The sequence below is a fragment of the Balaenoptera physalus genome (assembly GCF_965194825.1).
Source record: "Balaenoptera physalus genome assembly, chromosome: 16".
NCBI classification, from domain to species: Eukaryota; Metazoa; Chordata; class Mammalia; order Artiodactyla; family Balaenopteridae; genus Balaenoptera; species Balaenoptera physalus.
This window is the reverse complement of record NC_138898.1, coordinates 76,778,489-76,798,798: the sequence shown is the minus strand read 5'-3', so window position 1 is coordinate 76,798,798 and position 20,310 is coordinate 76,778,489. Positions and strand designations below refer to the sequence as shown.

The 20,310-nt window shown below is 50.6% G+C and overlaps 1 protein-coding gene across 2 annotated transcripts in view; it reads right to left on the bottom strand.

Moving 5' to 3' along the window:
• Positions 1-2,479: 2,479 nt before the first annotated feature.
• Positions 2,480-20,310, bottom strand: part of ITGAL (integrin subunit alpha L) — a 45,526-nt gene continuing 27,695 nt past the window's right edge. Inside the window, exons 19-31 of one of the 2 annotated variants that reach the window (XM_082429471.1) lie at positions 17,962-18,018; positions 17,796-17,866; positions 17,327-17,468; positions 15,281-15,391; positions 14,793-14,872; positions 14,591-14,677; positions 12,977-13,052; positions 8,001-8,114; positions 7,703-7,759; positions 7,509-7,607; positions 7,003-7,098; positions 5,874-5,984; positions 2,480-3,883 (exon numbers count right to left, since the gene is read on the bottom strand). In XM_082429471.1, coding sequence (XP_082285597.1) covers positions 3,710-3,883; positions 5,874-5,984; positions 7,003-7,098; positions 7,509-7,607; positions 7,703-7,759; positions 8,001-8,114; positions 12,977-13,052; positions 14,591-14,677; positions 14,793-14,872; positions 15,281-15,391; positions 17,327-17,468; positions 17,796-17,866; positions 17,962-18,018 — 1,275 coding nt within the window. In that variant the 3' untranslated portion in view covers positions 2,480-3,709. The remainder of the gene's footprint in view (positions 3,884-5,873; positions 5,985-7,002; positions 7,099-7,508; positions 7,608-7,702; positions 7,760-8,000; positions 8,115-12,976; positions 13,053-14,590; positions 14,678-14,792; positions 14,873-15,280; positions 15,392-17,326; positions 17,469-17,795; positions 17,867-17,961; positions 18,019-20,310) is intronic. The other variant, XM_082429472.1, reaches the window with a different exon arrangement.

Sequence of the window (20,310 nt, the reverse complement as noted above, 5' to 3'; positions counted from 1 at the left end):
GTTCCCCAAGGTCAAGGTGGAAGGGCTAATGGAAGAGCTCCAGCACCAAGTCTCTTGACTTGTGGTCAGCCTGCTGCTTTTACTACACCCTCCTCCTGCACAATAGACCAACCATTTCTGTCCACCACCATTAGCGCTTAAACGCTAGGAACAATGCTAAGCAGTTTACACGTGTTATTTAACGCTCAGAGCGGCTCTGAGGTACAGACTACTATTATTCCTATTTAACAGATGAAGAAATGAATCCCAGAGAGGATAAGGAAATTGCCCCACATGACACAGCTAGGAAGCAGCAGAACCTGGATTCCATCCTAGGGCTGACTGGGTTTTGACCATTTTCCTAACGATACTAAAGATGTTATTTACTTTTTTTCACTCTGTTTCTCCCATAAAGAACTGTTTTCTAGAAGCTGCATGACATGTGATGACATATGTCATCACTCTGATGGCTTGCGTGGAATGTAGGCATGGATGTTGTCATGTTTAAGTTTTTCTCTGGTTTAATTTCTAATTGGATAAAACCAATAGATTTAAACCATATACATTTAGGGCCACTGAATCAAACATTTATTGAACAATACCTTTGTGCCAGCCCTGGTGAGGGGTCGGTGTTGGTAATGCACGTGAGGCCTGATTCCTGCCTTCCAGAATCTCCTAGTCTTGAGAGAGGGGCCCACAGAGTCAGCGTCACGTGCCCCGATGAGCCATAAACAAAGTGGTGATGAATTAGGTCCTTTGTCCAGGAACCAAGGGGATGAGAAAAGCTTTGAAGTATCAATACTTTGAAGTAGAAAGATTTTAAAGGATAGAAAACAGGTGGAAACAACAAGGACCTACTGTATAGCATAGGGAACTATATTTGATATCCTGTAATAAACCATAATGGAGAAGAGTTCAAAAGAAAAGAAAACAGGTGGAGTTGGACAGGCTGGCAAGGGGAACAGCACGTGTGAAGGCACAGAGGCAGGAAGGATGCCGAGGTGTTTGAAGACAGTGCTCTTTTTTTCTTTTTTTGGCTGCACCGCGCAGCATGCAGGATCTTAGTTCCCCGACCAGGATTGAACCCATGCCCCCTGCAGTGGAAGCGTGGAGTCCTAACCACTGGACCGCCGGGGAACTACCACAAAGACAGTACACTTGAGCGAGTTGGAAGAGAGATTCCTTGGCGTGATGACAGCAGGTCTGTTCCTGAAATGAACCTCCCAGATTTTCTGTGTTTTGTTGCCACCCTTGATGAAAAGATTCACTTTTTCCTCGTGTCACAGAATCTCGCTTCCTCAGAGAGACTTTCCCGACCACCTGTGCAAAAGGGCCCTCTCCATCACCCCCTACCCCTTGTCCCTCTTCACTTTCTTTACGGCCCTATCACTACCTGGAATCACATTTCTACTTTTTCTCTGTTTTCCCAATGAAGTGAAGCTTCCCGAGACCAGGGACTTGTCTGTCATGTTCACAAGCAGGTCCTCAGACTCAGCACAGGGCCTGACACAGAGTGCTCAAGAAATCCTGCAGGAATGAATAGAACCCAACTTACGCTTCATGAGGCTTACAGATCATTTCATATACTTTTAGCAGTTCAGTGATACTCCTGATGGTCAAAACATTTTTTTCCCCTCTCTAGGAAAATGAGCCTCACTTCTTCCTTCCTGATGTCTTGCTTTGGAGCCAGCCCCACGGTTCCTTGGAGGCTGGACCAGAAGGGGGTGATGAGGTTGGAGAGGCCGGCAGGCTTTGAAAGCCTGTGTGCCCGGCTCAGGAATGTCCACTTACTCCGCTGTAGGCAGAAGGGAGCCATCAAAGGTCACTGCTTGGGGGACCAAATGTTGCTTCTCACCTCCCACTGCTGGACAGGAGCTGACCTTAGAGTTACTCAATATTCCCCCGGTGTCCTACTGACCACAAGAGGGCAGCAGTGACTAGTCCCCTCTGTTCCTTCTAAGGCAGGGGCAGGGGGAGGCGGTTTCAGGGTCAAGGCCCAACAACCATTTCTTTAAAAAAAGGGGGAGGGCATAAATCGACTATACCTCAATTTAAAAAAAAATTTTAAAGTGGGGGTATCAGAGAAGGTCTATTCTCACAGCTTGATAAATTGTCAATGCCTCCCTAACCTTTCCTCACTTTCTGTGCCTCTCTTGCTGCTTCTTTTGAATGAACTGACAACGTCCAGCACATGTCAGTTTCTGAGGGTCATCACGGCAAATAAAAAAAGGAGAAGGAGAAGGGAGAAAGGGAAGAAAAAAAGATTTGACTGTTTTGGTCCCACTTAGTGGGAGGGTTGAGAAGGAAATGTTCTTTTTTATTTTGGCCACGCCACGTGGCTTGTGGGATCTTAGTTCCCCGATCAGGGATCGAACCTGGCTCCTTGGCAGTGAAAGCTCCAAGTTCTAACCACTGGAATTCCCATTTAATTCCAGGAAATTTTCATTTAATTGAGCCAGGCTGGAATGTTGCACCTGCACAAAAACATCACAAAATTGGCCAGAATTTCACATTTATTTGGTAAATATGTACAGGTGCTGTGCTTGGCACTGGGAGCCTGGTAAACGGACACAGTTGCCATCCTTGAGCTCACAATCTCATGGTGGGGGCCACGGTGGGAAGTGATGGAGTCCCCGGGGTGGGGCTGTGGAGGGAGGCGGCAGGCGCCTGGGGCAGACTGAGCCTTGTCGGATGGGGTTGCCATGGGGCCCATCCAAACTTTTTTCTCTATCTTCCCACAGGCACCCTCACAATTCAGTGAAATTGTCTCAAGCACCTACTATGTGTCTGGCTCTGTGATATCACCAGGGGTCCCAAGGTGAACAAGAAAGGTATGATCCTTACCCCCCTGGAGTCCACTGTTTAATTTAAGTAAATCACTTAACAATTAACGAATATGATCAGTGCTATGAAGGACAAGTGCGGGCTAGTGTAAGCATGTATAATATGGGAACCAAACTGAGTTGGGGTTGGGGCGTTGCCCTGCGGAAGTTATGTGTGAACTGAGATCTGAAGGCTGAGAGAGGGTTAGGCAGGAAAACGAGGCAGGAGGAATGTTCCAGGAAGTGAGAAGAGTCTGGGTGAAGGCAGTAAGCCAGGAAGGAGCTGGGCAAGTGAAAAGGCTGGTTAACTGGCGCTTAGAAAGGGAGGCGGGATGTCTCTAGAAAAGGCTGGGAAGGAAACAGCTCAGTTTTGCAGATTTTGGAAGGCCTATTAAGGAATCTGTTAGCCAAAGGGCAAGGGGTTTGCAGGAGCAATGTAGTGACACAGATGAGATTTGCTCTCTGGTAGGAGAATTGAAAGCTGACTGGATTCCAGGCAGGAGAGGATGCAAGGCAAGGTTCTGGGAGCTTGAGGCCTCTGCAGACATCCAAGGGCAGGTGGGTATGAGGGCCTGGAGTGTCGCTAGGTTCTGAGATTGCCGTTTCTCCAAATTTAGATCAGATGTTTTCTTCCAGGGAAGGAAACTAACAGGGGCCGGTGGGAGCCAGGACCACATGATAATTACAAGGCCTCACCTCTGTGGCCTTCCTGGCCCATCCCTCAAAGGATCCTCACCACAAGCCTGCAAAGGAGGCAGGCAGGAATGGGCCCATGTTCAAGATAGGGAAACTGAGGCTCATGGAGGGGCAGTGACTTGCCCAAGGACACATGGTGAAATTCAGGTAGAGGCAGGCTGGCACCAGGCATCCCGAGTCCAGTCCTGGGCCTTCTGCATCCAGCCTGCACCTCAGTCTCTGCCACCTCCGTCCCGGGCCTCCTTCTCGTGGAGGGGCTCCAGGCAGCCCGGGTCCTTGTCTTCTTCCCCAGACGCCGGCTGCCCAGCGTCTTCTCCAGTGATTTCATTTGAAGCATCTACGGTCGCCTCCATCCTCTCCTTCAGGTTCCGTTTGAAGAAACCAACCTGTAGGAAGACAAGACTTGAGTAAACAAAGAGTCCACAGAGCCCTTTGGACCATTCGGCCCCGGCAAAACATGAAAGTACTGTTTATAGGGATAAGTCACGTATGCCACAGACAGGTGGCATCTGCTCTGGGGATGGGGCGAGGGGATCTGCCACACCTGCTTCTTGGCAATATGTTAAAAAGCTGTACGTTTAATAGTTCATTCCTGAGGCTCATCAAAATGTCACGTACCATTATTGCGGGTGGGTGATTTGACAATATCTAGTAATACTAACAGCAAGAGCCTGCACTTATATAGGGCTTATTAGTAGGGGCCATGCACTCTCTGGTGAAAGCTCAAAACATATATATTCTTTGGCTCAGTAATACCAGCTCTAGGAATTGATTCTAAAAAATATCTGGACAAGTGTGCAAAGATGTTGGTAACAAGAGCGTTTTGGGACTTCCCTGGTGGCACAGTGGTTAAGAATCCGCCTGTCAATGCAGAGGACACGGGTTCGAACCCTGGTCTGGGAAGATCCCACATGCCGCAGGGCAACTAAGCCCATGCGCCACAACTACTGAGCCCATGTGCCACAACTACTGAAGCCCGTGCGCCTAGAGCCCGTGCTCCACACCAAGAGAAGCCACCGCAATGAGAAGCCCACGCACCGCAATGAAGAGTAGCCCCCGCTCGCCGCAACTAGAGAAAGCCTGCGCGCAGCAACGAAGACACAACGCAGCCAAAAAAAGAAAAGTAATAATAATAAAAGCCTTTTGGCACACAGTTTGAAAAAAAGGTCAATTCCAAACAATCTAAACGTTCGTCAATAAGGATCTTGTTAAATAAAAGGTGAGGCATCCAGACAGTAGAAAACCACACGGGTTAAAAAGCAAGAGGCAGGGACTTCCCTGGTGGCACAGTGGTTAAGAATCTGTCTGCCAATGCAGGGGACACGGGTTTGAGCCCTGGTCCAGGAAGATCCCACATGCGGAGGAGCAACTAAGCCCGTGCGCCACAACTACTGAACCTGCGCGCCTAGAGCCCGTGCTCCGCAACAAGAGAAGCCACTGCAATGAGAAGCACGCACACCACAACAAAGAGTAACCCCAGCTCGCCGCAACTAGAGAAAGCCCACACGCAGCAACGAAGACCCAACACAGCCAAAAAAATAAATAAGTTTTTTTAAAAATTAAAAAAACAAAACTAAAGAGCAAGAGGCAAATCTGATTGTGCTCAGACAGAAAGACATCAAGATATAATATCCAGGGGGAAATACAAGCTCCCAAGCAGTATATACAGTAACGTTTTGTACACATCCGCACATCCACTGGCTTGTCTCTTTCTCTCTCTCATGCTCACACATTCACATATACGTTAACAATAAAATTAGAACATGGAGGAATATAAACAAAATGGTTGTTAATGACAACCCTCTGGGGTTGCAATAGGGAGAAACTTTGATTTTCTATGTTTTCTTTTCTGGAATATTTGAGTTTTTCACATGGAACAGCTGCCCTCCAGCACTCTTCATCTGGCTAACTTCTACTCATCCTTCAGATCCCAACTTAAAGGCCACCTCTCTTGAGAGGCCTTCCTGGACTCCCCCCAACCTCAGTTAGGCCCCTGTGTTATAGGCCCAGAGCACATAGTATAGCCCCCATCATGTTCGTGTCTGTCTCCCCCATAGACTGTGAGCATCTCAAAGGCACGGACCATGTGTGTGTTCTGTGCCTCCGTATCCCAGTGCCTGGCCCTCAATATGTGGGACATTCCTTCTCCTTCCTCTCCCTGGGTACCCAGGTCTGGCTCTGCCAGTGCTTGTTGAGGGATGGGGGTAAAGTCTTGCCTGCCCTTTGGGCCTCAGTAGCCTTATCTGTAGAAGGAGGAGTAGGCTGAGGCCCCTTCTGGCTTTAAAGCCCCCTCATCTTGGTATTCTGCTCCCTGACTCCTGCCAATTCCACTTTCCCCAGCCTGGCTGGGTGCCCGTTCCTCGCAGAAGCTCCTACCTTGTACAGAGCTAAGAAAATCAGTAGCAGCAACAAGAGTCCCCCAATACTGCTCAGCACGTAGAGATAGACCATTTCCTTCTCATATACCACGTCGACCTTCATGATGACCTGGGGGAGAGGAGAGGTGGGGAGTGCAGGGAAGAAGCCGTTCCCACCCCTGACATTTCTTGTGAATCTGGCCTCAGTCCCTAGGTCTCCGCATTTCCCACCTGGACTGTGTCACGCACGACATGGGGCTTGGGCCCAGACCCCCTCTCCAGTACACCTTGCACTGCAGCCACCAGAATGAACAGGCAAATATGCACCACGGCCCCCTTAAACCCTTAAGAGGCTTTCCTTAGCCCCAGGATGAAATGCCAGAACCCCAGCTCAGCACGCAATGCCTTCCAGAATCTGGCTTCTGCTTACTTTTTCAGCTGCCCCTTCCCTTCTCCTGCTCTGAGCTTCCTGCTCTTAAACCCGTCTCGCCCACTCTCTCAACGCCGGGCTCTGCATGTGCTGGGCCCCTCCTGTCATGCCCTGCGTGTGGGTTGGGGGCCCCTTGGCTGAGTTGCCATCAAACCCATCTTGACCCTGTGGTCTGCTTGTGCCAAGGCTGATGGCTCTGGCTGTGGGGAGGTTCTTTTTTTTTTTTTTTTTTAATTTATTTATTTTTGGCTGCACTGTGTCTTCGTGGCTGTGTGCGGGCTTTCTCTAGTTGCGGCGAGCGGGGGCTACTCTTCGTTGTGGTGTGCGGGCTTCTCATTGCTGTGGCTTCTCTTGTTGCGGAGCATGGGCTCTAGGTACGCGGGCTTCAGTAGTTGTGGCACGCGGGCTCAGTAGTTGTGGCTCGCGGGCTCTAGAGCGCAGGCTCAGTAGTTGTGGCACACGGGCTTAGTTGCTCCGCAGCATGTGGGATCTTCCCGGACCAGGGCTCGAACCCGTGTCCCCTGCATTGGCAGGCGGATTCTTAACCACTGAGCCACCAGGGAAGCCCTGTGCGGAGGTTCTTACTGCACTAAAGCCCAAACCTTCTCCTCTGTGGCTGCCCACACTCCCAGCTCCAGCTCTCCTAGCTCTGTCCTGGGTTCCTCCCGTTCCTCTGCTGCCCTCTGTTCCCGGGTCTTCTGAGGAGGTAGAGAGATACCTGGGCCAGGGAGGCATTGCTGCCATAGAGGTGAAAGTGCTTGCTGCTGTTGAAGGAGATGGAGAGGGAGCTGCAGAGGCTGAACATGGAGGAGGCCTGTGGGAGGGAGGGGTGGGGGTGGGGCATCAGGCCAGAGGGAACAAGGACCCAGAACCCACTGACTTCTGCCCCCCAGTGCAACTCAAGGGGCAGAGGCAGAGGAAAATGGGTCCTAGTGGGTGCGCCATCTCTACCCCATTCTCTCCTGGAGCGTTCTAACGTGCTGTTTGCCATTATTGGGAGGACATTTTTCCTATAAAGAACACCTAGGAATTATCTGTAGGCCCCTGAAAACAGTCCTGCAAATTTTAAACAAATTATGGTCCTCTTTCATCTGCAACTGTGTAAACGCTGGGGCTATTTCCTCAAGACAGAACAAAACAATGCAGGAAGGCTCTCTGGGGGGGAAGCCCACCCTCCACCCCTCGAGGGCCCCCCAGAACCACTTGGAGTCTGTTGCCAGCTACCTTGATTTCCCCAACCAGCTCCACCGTCCCGATCACTTGGACGAGGATCTCCTGCCTGAAGACCACTGGGCAGCGGAACTCGGCTCCAAGTGAGCAAGGCTGCGGGTAGAAGGAAAGCAGGGGGTCAGGGAGGTCTCTTCCCACCTGCCCTCTGGCCAGCCCCCACCCCAGTTTCTGAGGTCACGGGCCCACACCTCAGCCACATCAGATGGACTCTCCAGATCCTCACGGTGGCAGGTGACAGGAGGCTCCTGGGAAGGATGAGGCAAGGTCTTCAGTTAGTCCAGAGCTGAGAGGGGACGCCAGCCCCTTGCGGCCACACCTGGCATTCTTCCCCACTCTCAGATACCACCGTGCATCCCAGTTCTCCCCCACTGGCCCCTGGCAGATTCAATCATCCTCACTCCTGTCCCCACACATCTCCCCCCAACCCCACGTCATGAGCTCACCCCCAGAGACCTGGGCGCCCTTCCCTCCGTGGGCCACACTCACCATCTGCACGCTCCACTTGTGCATGATGGGCCCCTCGCTGTGAGGCTGTGGTACCCTAACCAAGGCCTCCAGGGTGGGCACATTGTGGTCATAGACAGAAGGCTGGATCCTCACCTGGTACAGAGGACAAGGGGCTGCAGAGCCCTGAATGCCACCCCAACGGCCACCCCAGATCCAATCCTCCTTGGCTGGGACCCAAGGGCCCACTCTTCATTAGGCAGCGGGCAGTGGTCAACCATACCCTTACCGCATGGGTTCCACGTGCTTCTCTGCGTCCTCCATGTGGCTAGCCCTTGCCCATCCTTCAAGGTACTGCTCAAACATCATCCCTGAAGGTTTGGCTGACTCTCCCACAGCACCCTCGTTCACCAGCAAGATGGCAAAGCATCTGCTTGTGTGTGTTTATCCCCCCTAGACTGTGAGCTGTGAGAGGGCAGGAGCTGGGGCTCATTTCACCTGCAATTCCCTATGGCTTTGACACACTACCGAGCACAAAACCAGCCTCGCAAAAAGTAGTTTTATGAATGAGTGAAAGAAGGAAGGACATTTAACAAGGATAGATGCAAAAATTATTTGGGAAAAACATTTTGGCAAGTGCACTGAATTTATTTAAGAAACATTTCCTGGGGGTTCCCTGGTAGCTTACTGGTTAGGATTCCGGGCTTTCACTGCTGTGGCCTGGGTTCAATCCCTGGTCAGGGAACTGAAATCACACAAGCTGTGCGGCGCAGCCAAGATTTTTTTTAAAAAAGCATTTCCTAAGTGCCTTTTATAAAAAAGATCTGTCTGTGCTAGGGCTGGAAGACCCAGAAATGTAGAAGAAAGTGACACAGGAGTAGCACCAATGAATCGCAGGGAGGTCAAGCAGGGAAATACATATCCAGTTTGTGGGGTTCTACCATTTATTCATTCAACAAACATCTGTGGACACTTTAAAAGCATCAGTTAAGTTAAATTTAAATGGCCTAATGTTAAAGGCAGCATTTGAATTTAGCTGTGAAAGGTAGAGAGGAGATTAACAGATAAAGATGGGGGAAGCCAGCGGGAAGAGAAAATGCAGGCAATTAGGAGAGCACCAGGTGAGTGTGATGTGGCCAGACGGTAGGGTGCCTGGGAAGGAGAGATAGGAGATAAGTCTGGAAAGGAGACTTGGGATGAGATTCTGGTGTCCAGAGGCTGGAGGGCCAGAAGTCAGGGGATCAATGACTAAGCAATGGGCAGTCCTGGAAGGCAGCCAAGGGGAAGATGGCTCCAGGGGGTTGCACCCACTGCAGGCACGGAATGGAAAGAAGTTGGGAGCCTGTGCCATAGTCCAGCTGCAAGAAGATGAGGAACTCAGTCTGAGCAGTAGTGAGGTCAGAAGAGAGAAGAGGATATAGACAACAGCACCTGAGGAGGCAGTGGAACCAAGTACAGAGGAAGGAGACGTTCACCCAGACTTGGAAGTTTTGCTTGAGGAAAAGGTGGTGCTTTTAAAGGATTCTAAGCAAACCAAAGGAGATGCTGGCTTACAGGAAGATGATAAATTTGGTTTCGAACATCCTGAGACCAAAGCTTCAAGAGGAGCAATTGTACTCCTAGTTATATATCTAGGAGAAACAAAACATATGTCCACACAAAAACCTGTACAGGAATGTTCTAGCAGCATTATCCATAATAGCCCAAAATGGAAATAACCCAAATGTCCATAGACTGAAGAATGGATAAATCAAGTGTGGCCTGTCTTACAAAGGAATATTATTTCGCCAAAAAAAAAAAGAGTGAAATACTGACCCATGCTACAACATGGATGAACCTTGAAAATACTATGCTAAGTGAAAGAATCCAGTAACAAAAGACCACATGTTGTATGATTCTTTTTATATGTAACGTCCGGGATAGGCAAATCTATAGAGACAAAAGTAGTGGCTGCCAGGTGCTGGGGGAGGGAGGAAGGGGGTGTGACTGCAAATAGGTACCGGGTTTCTTTTTGGAGTAATAAAAATGTTCTAAAATTAGATTATGGTGATGGTTGCACAGCTTTGTGAATATACTAAAAGCCATTGAATTGTACACTTTAAATGGGTAAATGGGTATGTGAATTCTATCTCAATAAAGCCATTAAAAGACAACAACAACAAAAAAAGATGCTAGGAAGACACCCCAGGGGAGATCAGTGACCAGCTGCAGGCACAGGTGCATTGGAGGCGCAAGAGGGACACAATTCAGAGTCGTCATTTGGAAGGGGGACACTGACCCTGGAAGTGAGACACACCTAGTGGAAACAGACACAACAGAACAATCAGTAGCGCAAGCCCAGAGCCCCGAATCTGCTAGGAGGCAATGGCAATGGTGACAAAGCAGAGGACGGAGGATTAGAACACGTAGGTGGTAACTATCCCCACCTGATGAACACTTAGCATGCTAGGCCTCGTCTGAGTCTCACTAAATGCATGATCTCATTTAGTTCTTTCAATATTCCTATGTGGTGGGCAGTACTATCATCCCCATTTTACAGATGAGAGAACTGAGGCTCAGGGAGATTCACTAATTTGTCTGAAGCTATCAAGTAGTAGAGCTGGCATTTTAACCCAGGCTGTGACTCCAGAGACTGGAACCACTGTGTTCTATCACCTTCCTTGGATGATGGGGAAAATAATAATGTTAAAAACAGCCAACGTTGACTGATACCGTTTGTGTCAGCACTGTGCTAAGCTCTTAAACTGCATTTTCTGGGAATTCCCTGGTGGTCCAGTGGTTAGGGCTCTGCGCTTTCACTGTCGAGGGCGCGGGTGCATGGCCAAAAAAAAAAAAAAATTAAATTGCATTTTCTCATTAGTGCCTCCTGAAAACCCCATAAGGTAGGTGCTATTATCCCCGTTTTACCGAGGCTCAGAGAGGTTAAGTAAGCTGCCTAAGGTCACACAGCTTTAAGTGGCAGAACTTCAAAAAGATCTCGGATCTGGCTGAAGCCTATGTTCCTAACCAGCCAGGGGAGCAGGAGACCACGAGGAAGGAGATCCGGTGGCCCAGCTGGCCAGCTCTCACTGGGTTTCCATGCCTGTTTAGCCCACAGTAAACCTTAGTTATTAGAGCTGACCTCCTTGAGGCAAACAGGGCCTGACTAATGGGACAGCTTCAGGAAGGAGGGACAGGATCACTCATGCCGTGTCGGGTTTAGCTAAAACGGAGACCATTAGGGCCTTTAGCAAGAGTGGCTGCTTGCCAAGCCAGGCAGTAGCGAGGCAAATGCATGGCTGAAGATGCTGGAGGCTGGTGAGGTGGTGCAGGCATCTAGCCCTGGTGACTATTCAGAGGCGGAGAGAGAGAGAGAGCGTGCTCAAGGGGTTGAGCTGGTTCCAGGCTGAGTGAGGCAAGAATGTAAGGTTTCCAAAGTAGCTGGGAGGGTCAGGGCTGCAGCATGACACCCACCTCACCCCTGTAACGACCTCCACGTCCCCAGGCACTGTGCCAAGCACTCTAGAGGAAGCAGGTGACCCATTTAAACCTCACGACCACCTGTGAAGTTCTTATCCCAAACCTCACTTGTCACAGTGGGGAACTGAGGCACGGACAGGTGAATCCTTGGCCCAAGGTCATACAGAGCGCAAGCGACAGAGTTGGGGTTTGTCGGACTCTTTCCCACTATTCTGGTGGTAAAAGGACTGGCCTGGTTGACCCCCGTAGGGAGCCCAGAGCCATCCCAGTGAAAGACACTGGAAGCCAACTCCACTGGTCACTCAGAACGTTCTATCTCAATGCAAATGGGCATCTGACCTTCCCAAAGGACCCTCTCCCTCATTGAGGTGTCAAGGTGAGATGGCTTCCACCTTTGTTCCGAAGGGGCTTGAACTGCCCGGGGTCCTTCCCCGCTGGCTACTGCCCAGTTGGCCCTGACTTCAGTGTGGCCTTGGGGAAGATGGCGCCTCTTTGGGGCCTCAGTTTCCCCCACGGTAAAATGAAAATGCTCTTGGCTTGTTCAGCACCTGCTCCTCTCTGAGGTTACCTCAAGAAAGCCCTAGACGCCTCAAGGTTTAGACTCAGGGGGCGGCCTCCCTCTTCTGAGCTCCCTTAATGAAGACTCTACTACAGCACCGAGCATTGCAGGAGAAATGAGGACCACTAACTTAAACACATGGATTTTGTATACAAGTAAGTGCTTGAATCTGACCTGTTCCCCTTACTAGCTGGGTAACCAGGGCAAGTTACTTGACCTGTCTATGCCTCAGATTTCTCATCTGTAAAATGGGAACGACACTGCCTGTCTTACAGGCTCTCACAGTTGGGTGTGAATTACAGGGTTAGCATGTATAGAGGTCCAGGCTCAGAACTTGGGTTTGGTGAGTGGTCGCGGACTCTGTTTTATTTATTGCTGCCTCAGCACCTAGGAAAGTACCTGAACTAGAATAGTAGCTCATTAAATGTTTGAATAAAAACTAGGTTCTCGGAAATGCCCTGGCAATCCAGTGGTTAGGACTTGGCACTTTCACTGCTGGCCCGGGTTCAATCCCTGGTTGGGGAACTTAAGATCCCAAAAGCCTCACAGTGCAGCAAAAGAAACCAAACTAGGTTCTCTCCGGAAAACATGAATCTGATTCTATACCTGAGAACACAATTAGGAGACCAAATGTCTATATAATTGAATCCTAAAATAAATGGGAACTTTCTACTTCAAAAAACAAAAACACCCCACGACACTGTAAATCAACTATACTTCAATAAAATAAATTAAAACAACAACAACCCCAAAACTAGGTTCTCTCTCAGAGCCCTTCTGGCTCTCAAGTTCTGTGATTCCAGAAATAATTTATCCAGAGTTGGAAAGGAGCCGGTGAGTATGCGCCACTGGCAGCATTTCAGGGAAAGGATCACAGGACGAGGTGGAGGGCTGGGCTCGTTGAGGATGGGACTGGGTCTAGTTGGTCTCTGCATCCTTGGTCCTCAGGATGGGGCTGAACGTGAAACCTCTAAGGACCCTGTCACATTGAGGTTCATACCTGGTAGATGTGCTTGACATCGTGGATCTTGGGACCCTTGGGGGTGAAACTGATATAGAGCGTGGAGTTTTCCTGGCTGTGGAGAGAGAGGAGCAGCTGAAGAAGCTGGAGAAGACGGCAACCCAGTCACCCAGGGGGCCCTGGGCCAGGGGGAGCCTCGGAGTTGCCAGCCACTGTGCTAGAGACGGCGCAGGCACGATCTCGTGTCATCCTGACATCGCTCTGCTCTTGCCCTTTGGAAGCTAGGGCTCACTGAAGGGGTCAGTCTTGCCCAAAGTCCTGCAGTGGGGGACGAGGACTGGAATACAAGTGGATGGCTTTTGGAGCTGTGTTCTCCCCACTAGACGCCACCTCGCCGGGGCCTCCACTGTCCTTGGGCCTCACTGCTCACCTCCTCGAGAAGTGCACCAGCCTCTGGCTCGCTCTCCCACCCCATCCGTCTAATGACCTTCCTAATATCACTCTCTGATCCTGCCACGCACCTCCTCCGAATCCATCAATGGCTCCCTGCTGCCCACAAGGGTCAGGTCCAAAGCTCCCCCATATCCAGACCTGCCCGCTTCCTAGTCTGCCTGCCCACTGCTCCCCACAAATACCTACCATCTTCTGGGCCTGCCCACTCCCTGCTCCCCGGATCTGCCCCACTGTTTGCCGCCTCCGTGCCTTCCCCTTTGCTAGTCTCTCTGATGAGAACGGCTGCCTTCCTTCCTAGCCCTTATCTGAACCTCCTCACCCTCCAGACCCCAGTTCAAGCCCCTGTTCTGCACGACTCCTTTCAAGTCTCCTCCAGCTCACATCATCTCTCCTGGCTCTAATCTCATGTCACACCTCAGACAATATTGTGTTTGGCATTTATGTTCAAAAGCACCGGGGACCCCGGCTCAGACACGGCCCCACCCTTATCTCACTGAGCCGACTTAAAAAGGCCACTTCCCTTTTCCGGCTTCATCCTCTTCTCTGTAAATGAGAAAACCCAACTAGTGATCCCCATGGGTCCTTCCTGCCACAGCATTCTGAGACTCACTCACTCCGTGTGTTTGGGTTCTCCAACCTGACCATAACCTCTCTGTGGGCAAGGGCCATTGTGAAAACTTTTCTATCTCTTACAGCATTCTTGGCCCCGGGGAAGAGGGAATCTAGCACAGCTGGAAATGTTCAAGCGCTTGGCTGGGGTTTGGAGTCAGACAGACTTAAGTTCAGATCCTGGTGTCAGTACTTCCTAGCTGTACTACTCTAGGCAGATTCCTCCCTTCTCTGAGCCTCACTGTTCATCAGTAAATCAGAGAGAGGCCAGGTGCCTCGCGAGGTGTTGGAAGCTCCAGGGAAAGCCCTCAGCTGCGCAGTGCAGCTGGAGCAGAAGCTCACATCAGGTCAGCGTTCAGTGCACTTTTTCTTCCGTCAGTAAGTATCGATCTGACTCAGAGCTCTTCAAGGGCCTTCACTCTGCTGAGTGTTGAAAACTGCTGCGATTGTAGCTAGAATCAGTTCTAATCACCCTGGGGCTCTAGGAAAGAGGTGAGGGGGGCTTTGAGGGGTAGCCCTGGGAGGAAGGCTGGGGCCCTGGGTGGGGGGGCTGAGGTGGGAGGAGAGGGGGGACGGCTGCTCAGGACTCACTCCTTGGTGAGGATGTTGATGGGGTACATGACTGGTATGCTGGCGGTGGCCGAGTTGTCCTCCAGGAGGCCTGAGTCCTCATTGTTGCTGCGGGGGGCAAGGTAGAGGGCAGTGTTAGGAGACGGCTTGGCCAGGACTGTGTGACAGTCTGAGGCCAGGGCGGGAGGGGATGCTGGCAGGGGCCTGCCTGGGGCCTGCTCACCAGCTCACATTGGCGTGCACCTCGACAAAGTCCCCCCAGGAGCCGTTCAGCAGCGTATGAAACATCACCTGGATATCAACCTGTCAGGGGAGGAGAGGGGAATGAAGAAGGAAGGCGCCTGGCCCTCAGGGGGCCACCTTAGCCCCTCACAGCCCCCATACCCCCCACTGCCATAGTCACAGTGACACCTTATCTCAAGCTCTGGGCTGGGTGTTTTATCCCCATTGTAGAGATGAGGATACCGAGGCTCTGAGTGGTTAAGTCATGTGTGTAAGGTCACAAAATGAATGACCCAACCCTGGGTTTCTCTGATTCCGAAGTCCAGGCTCTCAAACACGACACAGGACACCTCTGCACACATTCTCTTGGGGGTAGGGATAAGCCCTGCCTTTCCAATCACCTTCACCTTTCCCAGAGCCAGGAGCTCCCTCCCCTCCTGAGCTTACAGCCCCTTGGCTGCTTGACTCCTGGGGGCTGGAAGCACTCACCAAGCTGTCCGCTTTGAAGATGGGAGAGCTCACGTTGCAAGAGAGGGCCCTGCTCTGAAGCTTGGTCTCCTCGGGAAGCTCCTCGCAGCTCACAGGTATCTGGCTGTGGGGCTGGGGGTGAGAAGAGAGAGAAGGAGCTTCTTAGTGGGCGAGGCTAAGGGTTCCCCAGAGGCCACCAACCCTCAGGCCCCCGCCCCCCGCCAGGGCACATTTGCAGAAAGGTGGGGCCGAAGAATCAGGGGTACAGCCAGGGGTTCAGTACAAAGATGTTCACTGCAATCCTGTTCGTCACAGGGAAAAACTGGAAGTGATCAAACAATCCAAAGAGGTGGGAATTGTTCAGTGAATCATGGTACAATCACAGGAGAGAGTTAAAATGCTGCTACATCCACACATTCAGCAACCATTTACAAAATGAACTTGATCCTGGGCTAAGGAGGACAAAACTCTTCATCTTCATCACTGTCTGGGAGCGACAGATTTCAGTTCGGATTGGGAAGAAAATTAGATAAGGAAATAGAGGCTCAGAGCAGTCGAGAGACTTTCCCCCCAGTCTCACAACAGGGATCTGGTAGGAACTTGAATACAGGTCTGTTTGACCCCTGATCTCAAGTTCTCAATCACTCTACTAGATGCCCCTTAAGAAAGCATTTAATATTGCTGTATAAGAATAATTCAAGGATTCATCAACAGATGAATGGATAAGCAAAATGTGGTATATCCATGTGATGGAATATTAGCCTTAAAAAGGAATGCGGGCTTCCCTGGTGGCGCAGTGGTTGAGAATCCGCCTGCCAATGCAGGGGACACGGGTTCGAGCCCTGGTCTGGGAAGATCCCACATGCCGCGGAGCAACTGGGCCCGTGAGCCACAACTACTGAGCCTGCCCGTCTGGATCCTGTGCTCCTCAACAAGAGAGGCCGCGATAGTGAGAGGCCCGCGCACCGCGATGAAGAGTGGCCCCCGCTTGCCGCAACTAGAGAAAGCCCTCACACAGAAATGAAGACCCAACACAGCCATAAATAAATAAATTAAAAAAAAAAAAGGAATGAAATTCATACCTGCTATCACAGGGATGAACCTCAAAAACATAATGCTAAGTGATGTAAGACAGACACAAAAAGACAAATATTGTATGGCTCAACATTTTTTTTTTTAAATTTCAAAATTCAAAATTTTTAAAAAAACATGGAGGAAAAATAACCATATGGAGAGCAAAATGCCAATTAGTTAAAATACAGAATAAATATACAATGTATCAATAATTTATACCTATGTGTATAGATAAACAGAAGGATAAACACCAAAATATTAAAAGTCATAATTGTGGGTTGTATAAGTACGGGTGTTTGTCTCCTTTAAACTTCTCTGTAATTTCCAAGTTTCTGTGGTGATCATGTATTACTTTTGTAACAATAACTTAAAAAATAAAAGTTGTACTTAAAATAACCCAGCTCAAGAGAGTAAATCCTAGGAGTTCTCATCACACACAAAAATGTTTTTTCTGTTTCTTTAATTTTGTATCCATACGAGACGATGCATATGCATTAAACTTATTGTGATGATCATTTCATGATATATGTAAGTCAAATCACTATGCTGTACACCTTCCACTTATACAGTGCTGTATGTCAATTATATCTCAATAAAATTAGAAGAAAAAATAAAACAAAATAATAAAACAACCCAGGCCATCCCTCAAAGACAAGTTGGTCACCTTTAAGAGGAAGGTAGCTCGATCTCCCTGAACCTGTGCACACCTTCTTGGTCATCAGGTCCATGAGCCTCTGTCACACTCTCCATTTCATGCGACCCTCTAACCCTGTGATGTCCCCAGCCTCATTTCTTGGTTGCGAATCCGAGGCTCACAGAGGATGAACCTTGTATCTCAGCTCACACAGCTCGAGGGTGGCCATCAGGCTGAGAACCCAGAGGTGGTCCGAAGACCTCCGCCCACATCTTCAGGCTGTCCTGACCGCCTGGGGCTCCAAGAGGCAGGACAAGCCTGGCACGTGGTCTGCGGGCAGACCCCACCCTCTCGCTCACCTTGAGTGTCTCCACTTTGCGGAAGGAGAGTCCCCGAGGGAAGCTCAGGCTGAGGTGGACCCAGTAAGCATCTTCTCCCAAGTTACTCAGTGTCAGCCCCACAGAGAGGCTGGCGGAGGGGGTCAGACGCAGGACTCTGGATCTGGGGGGAGGATCAGGGCAAAGTTATGGGGGCCAACAAAGGAAGCAGGATCAGAGGTGGGGACTTTCAGAACTGAGGGATCCAGTAGGCCAGAAAAAAGAAATACACAAAAATAAGCTCCTATGCACAGGCTTTAAGTTTTGCGATCTCATCTATTCCTGATAGGAGAGCTGCAAGGCACCAGCATTTCTCAGAGGGGGAAACTAAGGCCCAGACGACAAACGGAGTCAGTGACCGTGGGGGTCTTCCGACCTGAAGTCCCATGTTCTTTCTATACACAGGAGCTGCCTCGGGAAAACATTGAGTGAAATAGGAGGCCTTACAGACCTTGCAGTGGAGGTCAGCCCCAGGTCAGCCTCACATTTCTTGTCCTCTCCACAGTTCTTCTCAAAAGGGATCTGAAAGGCCAAGAAGAAAGGACCAGGAGGCTCAGATCCCCACACCCAGGAGGACCGGACCCTGGCCTCTCTGTCTGCCCCTCTTCCCCTCGTACCTCCTTGGTCTCCGAGTGTGGTGAGGGTCTCAGGATGGGCTGGATGTCCTTGCCCTGCTGAGCACGGAGGAGGGGGAGACAGGAGAGAATAGTTGAGGCAGCAGAACTGATGGAGGAGAGCTGGAGGGGCTCAGAGCTTGGTGCTCAGCTGGGCTGGCTGTGGTCGGGGCCCTCTCAGGAGCCAACGCCTTCCCGGGGCAGGCCCCAACCTCCCGACTCAGCCCAAGGCTGTCTGTGCCACACTCCTCTGGTGGCAGTTCCTTGAGGGAGGCTCAGGGTGTCCACTTTCTGTCCTGGCCACGAGATCTGGGCCTTGACCGAGCAGCTCCCCCAGGTTCTCCCAGCCTCTGCTGGGAGCAACACCTGGCCATGCAGCCTCTAGACTTGCCTGCTTGGGACTAGTTCCTCCTGTGGTTCTCCTCTGTGAACCCCAGCTCTCCATCTCTTATCAGATCAAGGCCAGTTTTTTCAACATTTCCAGAATTTCTGCTCTGGGCCAGACCCCCCCACCAGAGATCAAAACAGACACACTGCCCGTCCTCCCAGGCTGGTGGGAGAAACGGCCCGGCATCCTCAAGTGTGAGGATGGGACAAGTACAGGGTATGTTTAGAGGATATAGAAGGGGATCCTATCCTAAGCTTGGAGATCAGGGAAGCTTCCAGATGGGACGGCATCTCAACTGAAATCCACAGGGTGAGGAGGAGGGAGCCAGGTGAAGAGAATGGCAAGAGACGAGGAAAGAACAGTTTATGTGAAGGCCAAGGCAGGAGGGATTGTGCCCGTGTAAGGAGCAGGAAGATGCTCAGACTGGCTGGAGTGCCACGTGTCAGGAGGGGCAGGAGAGAGAAGCAGGGTCCAGATTCCGCTCCCCGCCTTGCAAGCCATATTAGGCAGTTGAGGGTAATGGCGACACAGGACTGTTTTATGGGTGATCAACTGTATGTTCTCGAGAGACTCCAGCCTCCTCCACTTCCAGGCCGTCTGCCAAGCAGCCTCCAGACTCTCCCCTAAGGGCGGGGCTCCTGGCAGCTTCTGCTGACGGCTCGCAGCCACCCCAACATTCCCACGCAGATTTCCCACCACCCACCAGACCACAGCCCGTCCCCAAAGGGCCATCCAGGGCCTCTGTCTTGCTCAGTTGTGCTGCCAGAAGCTAAGCCCACCTCCCCATTTCCCCCGAACTTAAAATCGTGCCTCTTCTCTCTCAACCTACCCAAAATCTACTCATTCTGCGAGATCCGGAACGAATGACACTTCCCCCAGGAAGACTTTTTGACAACTGTGACCTCAGGTCTCTCTCTCTTTTTTTAAAAAAATTACCCTTTAATTTGTTTATTATTATTATTTCTTTTGGCCGGGCGACACACCTTGCGGGATCTTAGCTCCCCAACTAGGGATCAAATTCGTGCCCTTTGTAGTGGAAGCTTGGAGTCCTAACCACTGTACCATCAGGGAATTCCCAGGTCTCTTTTTAAGCCTGAGTTGCTGCACCACACAGTTTGACTTTTTTTTTTTTTTTTTAATTAGTGCCGATGGGAGAAACTGCTGGTTGTCCCTATACATCCTGAGTGGGTGGCAGGTTGGGGGGCGGGGCACTCAGTGCAAGCTGCCAAAAGCCACAAGAAAGAGTGTGCTTATCAGTCACCGTGCTCCGGCTCTGAAAGGGACCTCAGAATGTTGCGACTCATTTCAGAGATGCAGAAACAGTCCCGAAGAAAGACAGACGTGCTTGTGCCAGAAAAAAAAAAAATCTACATCTTCAGGGCCAGAAAAAAAAAAATCTACATCTTCAGGCTTCCAGGCCCAGGTTCCTTCCATCAGACCCTGCTGCCTTCCAACAGAAGCCAAACCACCAGCTGAGTGTCAAGGATTTCAGAAGAGGAAATTAGGCTTTTGGCACTGGGTAGGGAGCGTGTGATCCAGGAGACTAGGATAGAGAGTGTTTTCCTCCTCTTTTACATAACAAGGGCACCCCAATTAGGCTTTGAGGGAACTACCTGCCCTCAACGGAATACCCTTGGGCGAGAAGGCTAATTAGGATACCCTGTCCTTCCACAGATAAGGGATGGTCCTAGGCTTTCTGGTGTTCTCTCCCTGTAATTTGCATCTGTTAGAATTTGCCCCATGTTAGAACCCTAATGAGGTCTGAAGCAGATGCACAGAGGGACGGGGAGCAGATTCACGGAAGGGGCCGTGCCCTGGGAAGTCCATCCATTATTTCTTCCTCTTGAGAGCCCCCAGAGCCTCCACCCACCCTGGTCCTCCATCTTCCCAATCCCAGTTTTCCAAATTTCTCTTAAATACAAACTCCCATAGACTCCTTTCTGCTTAAGTAAGCATATTTCGTT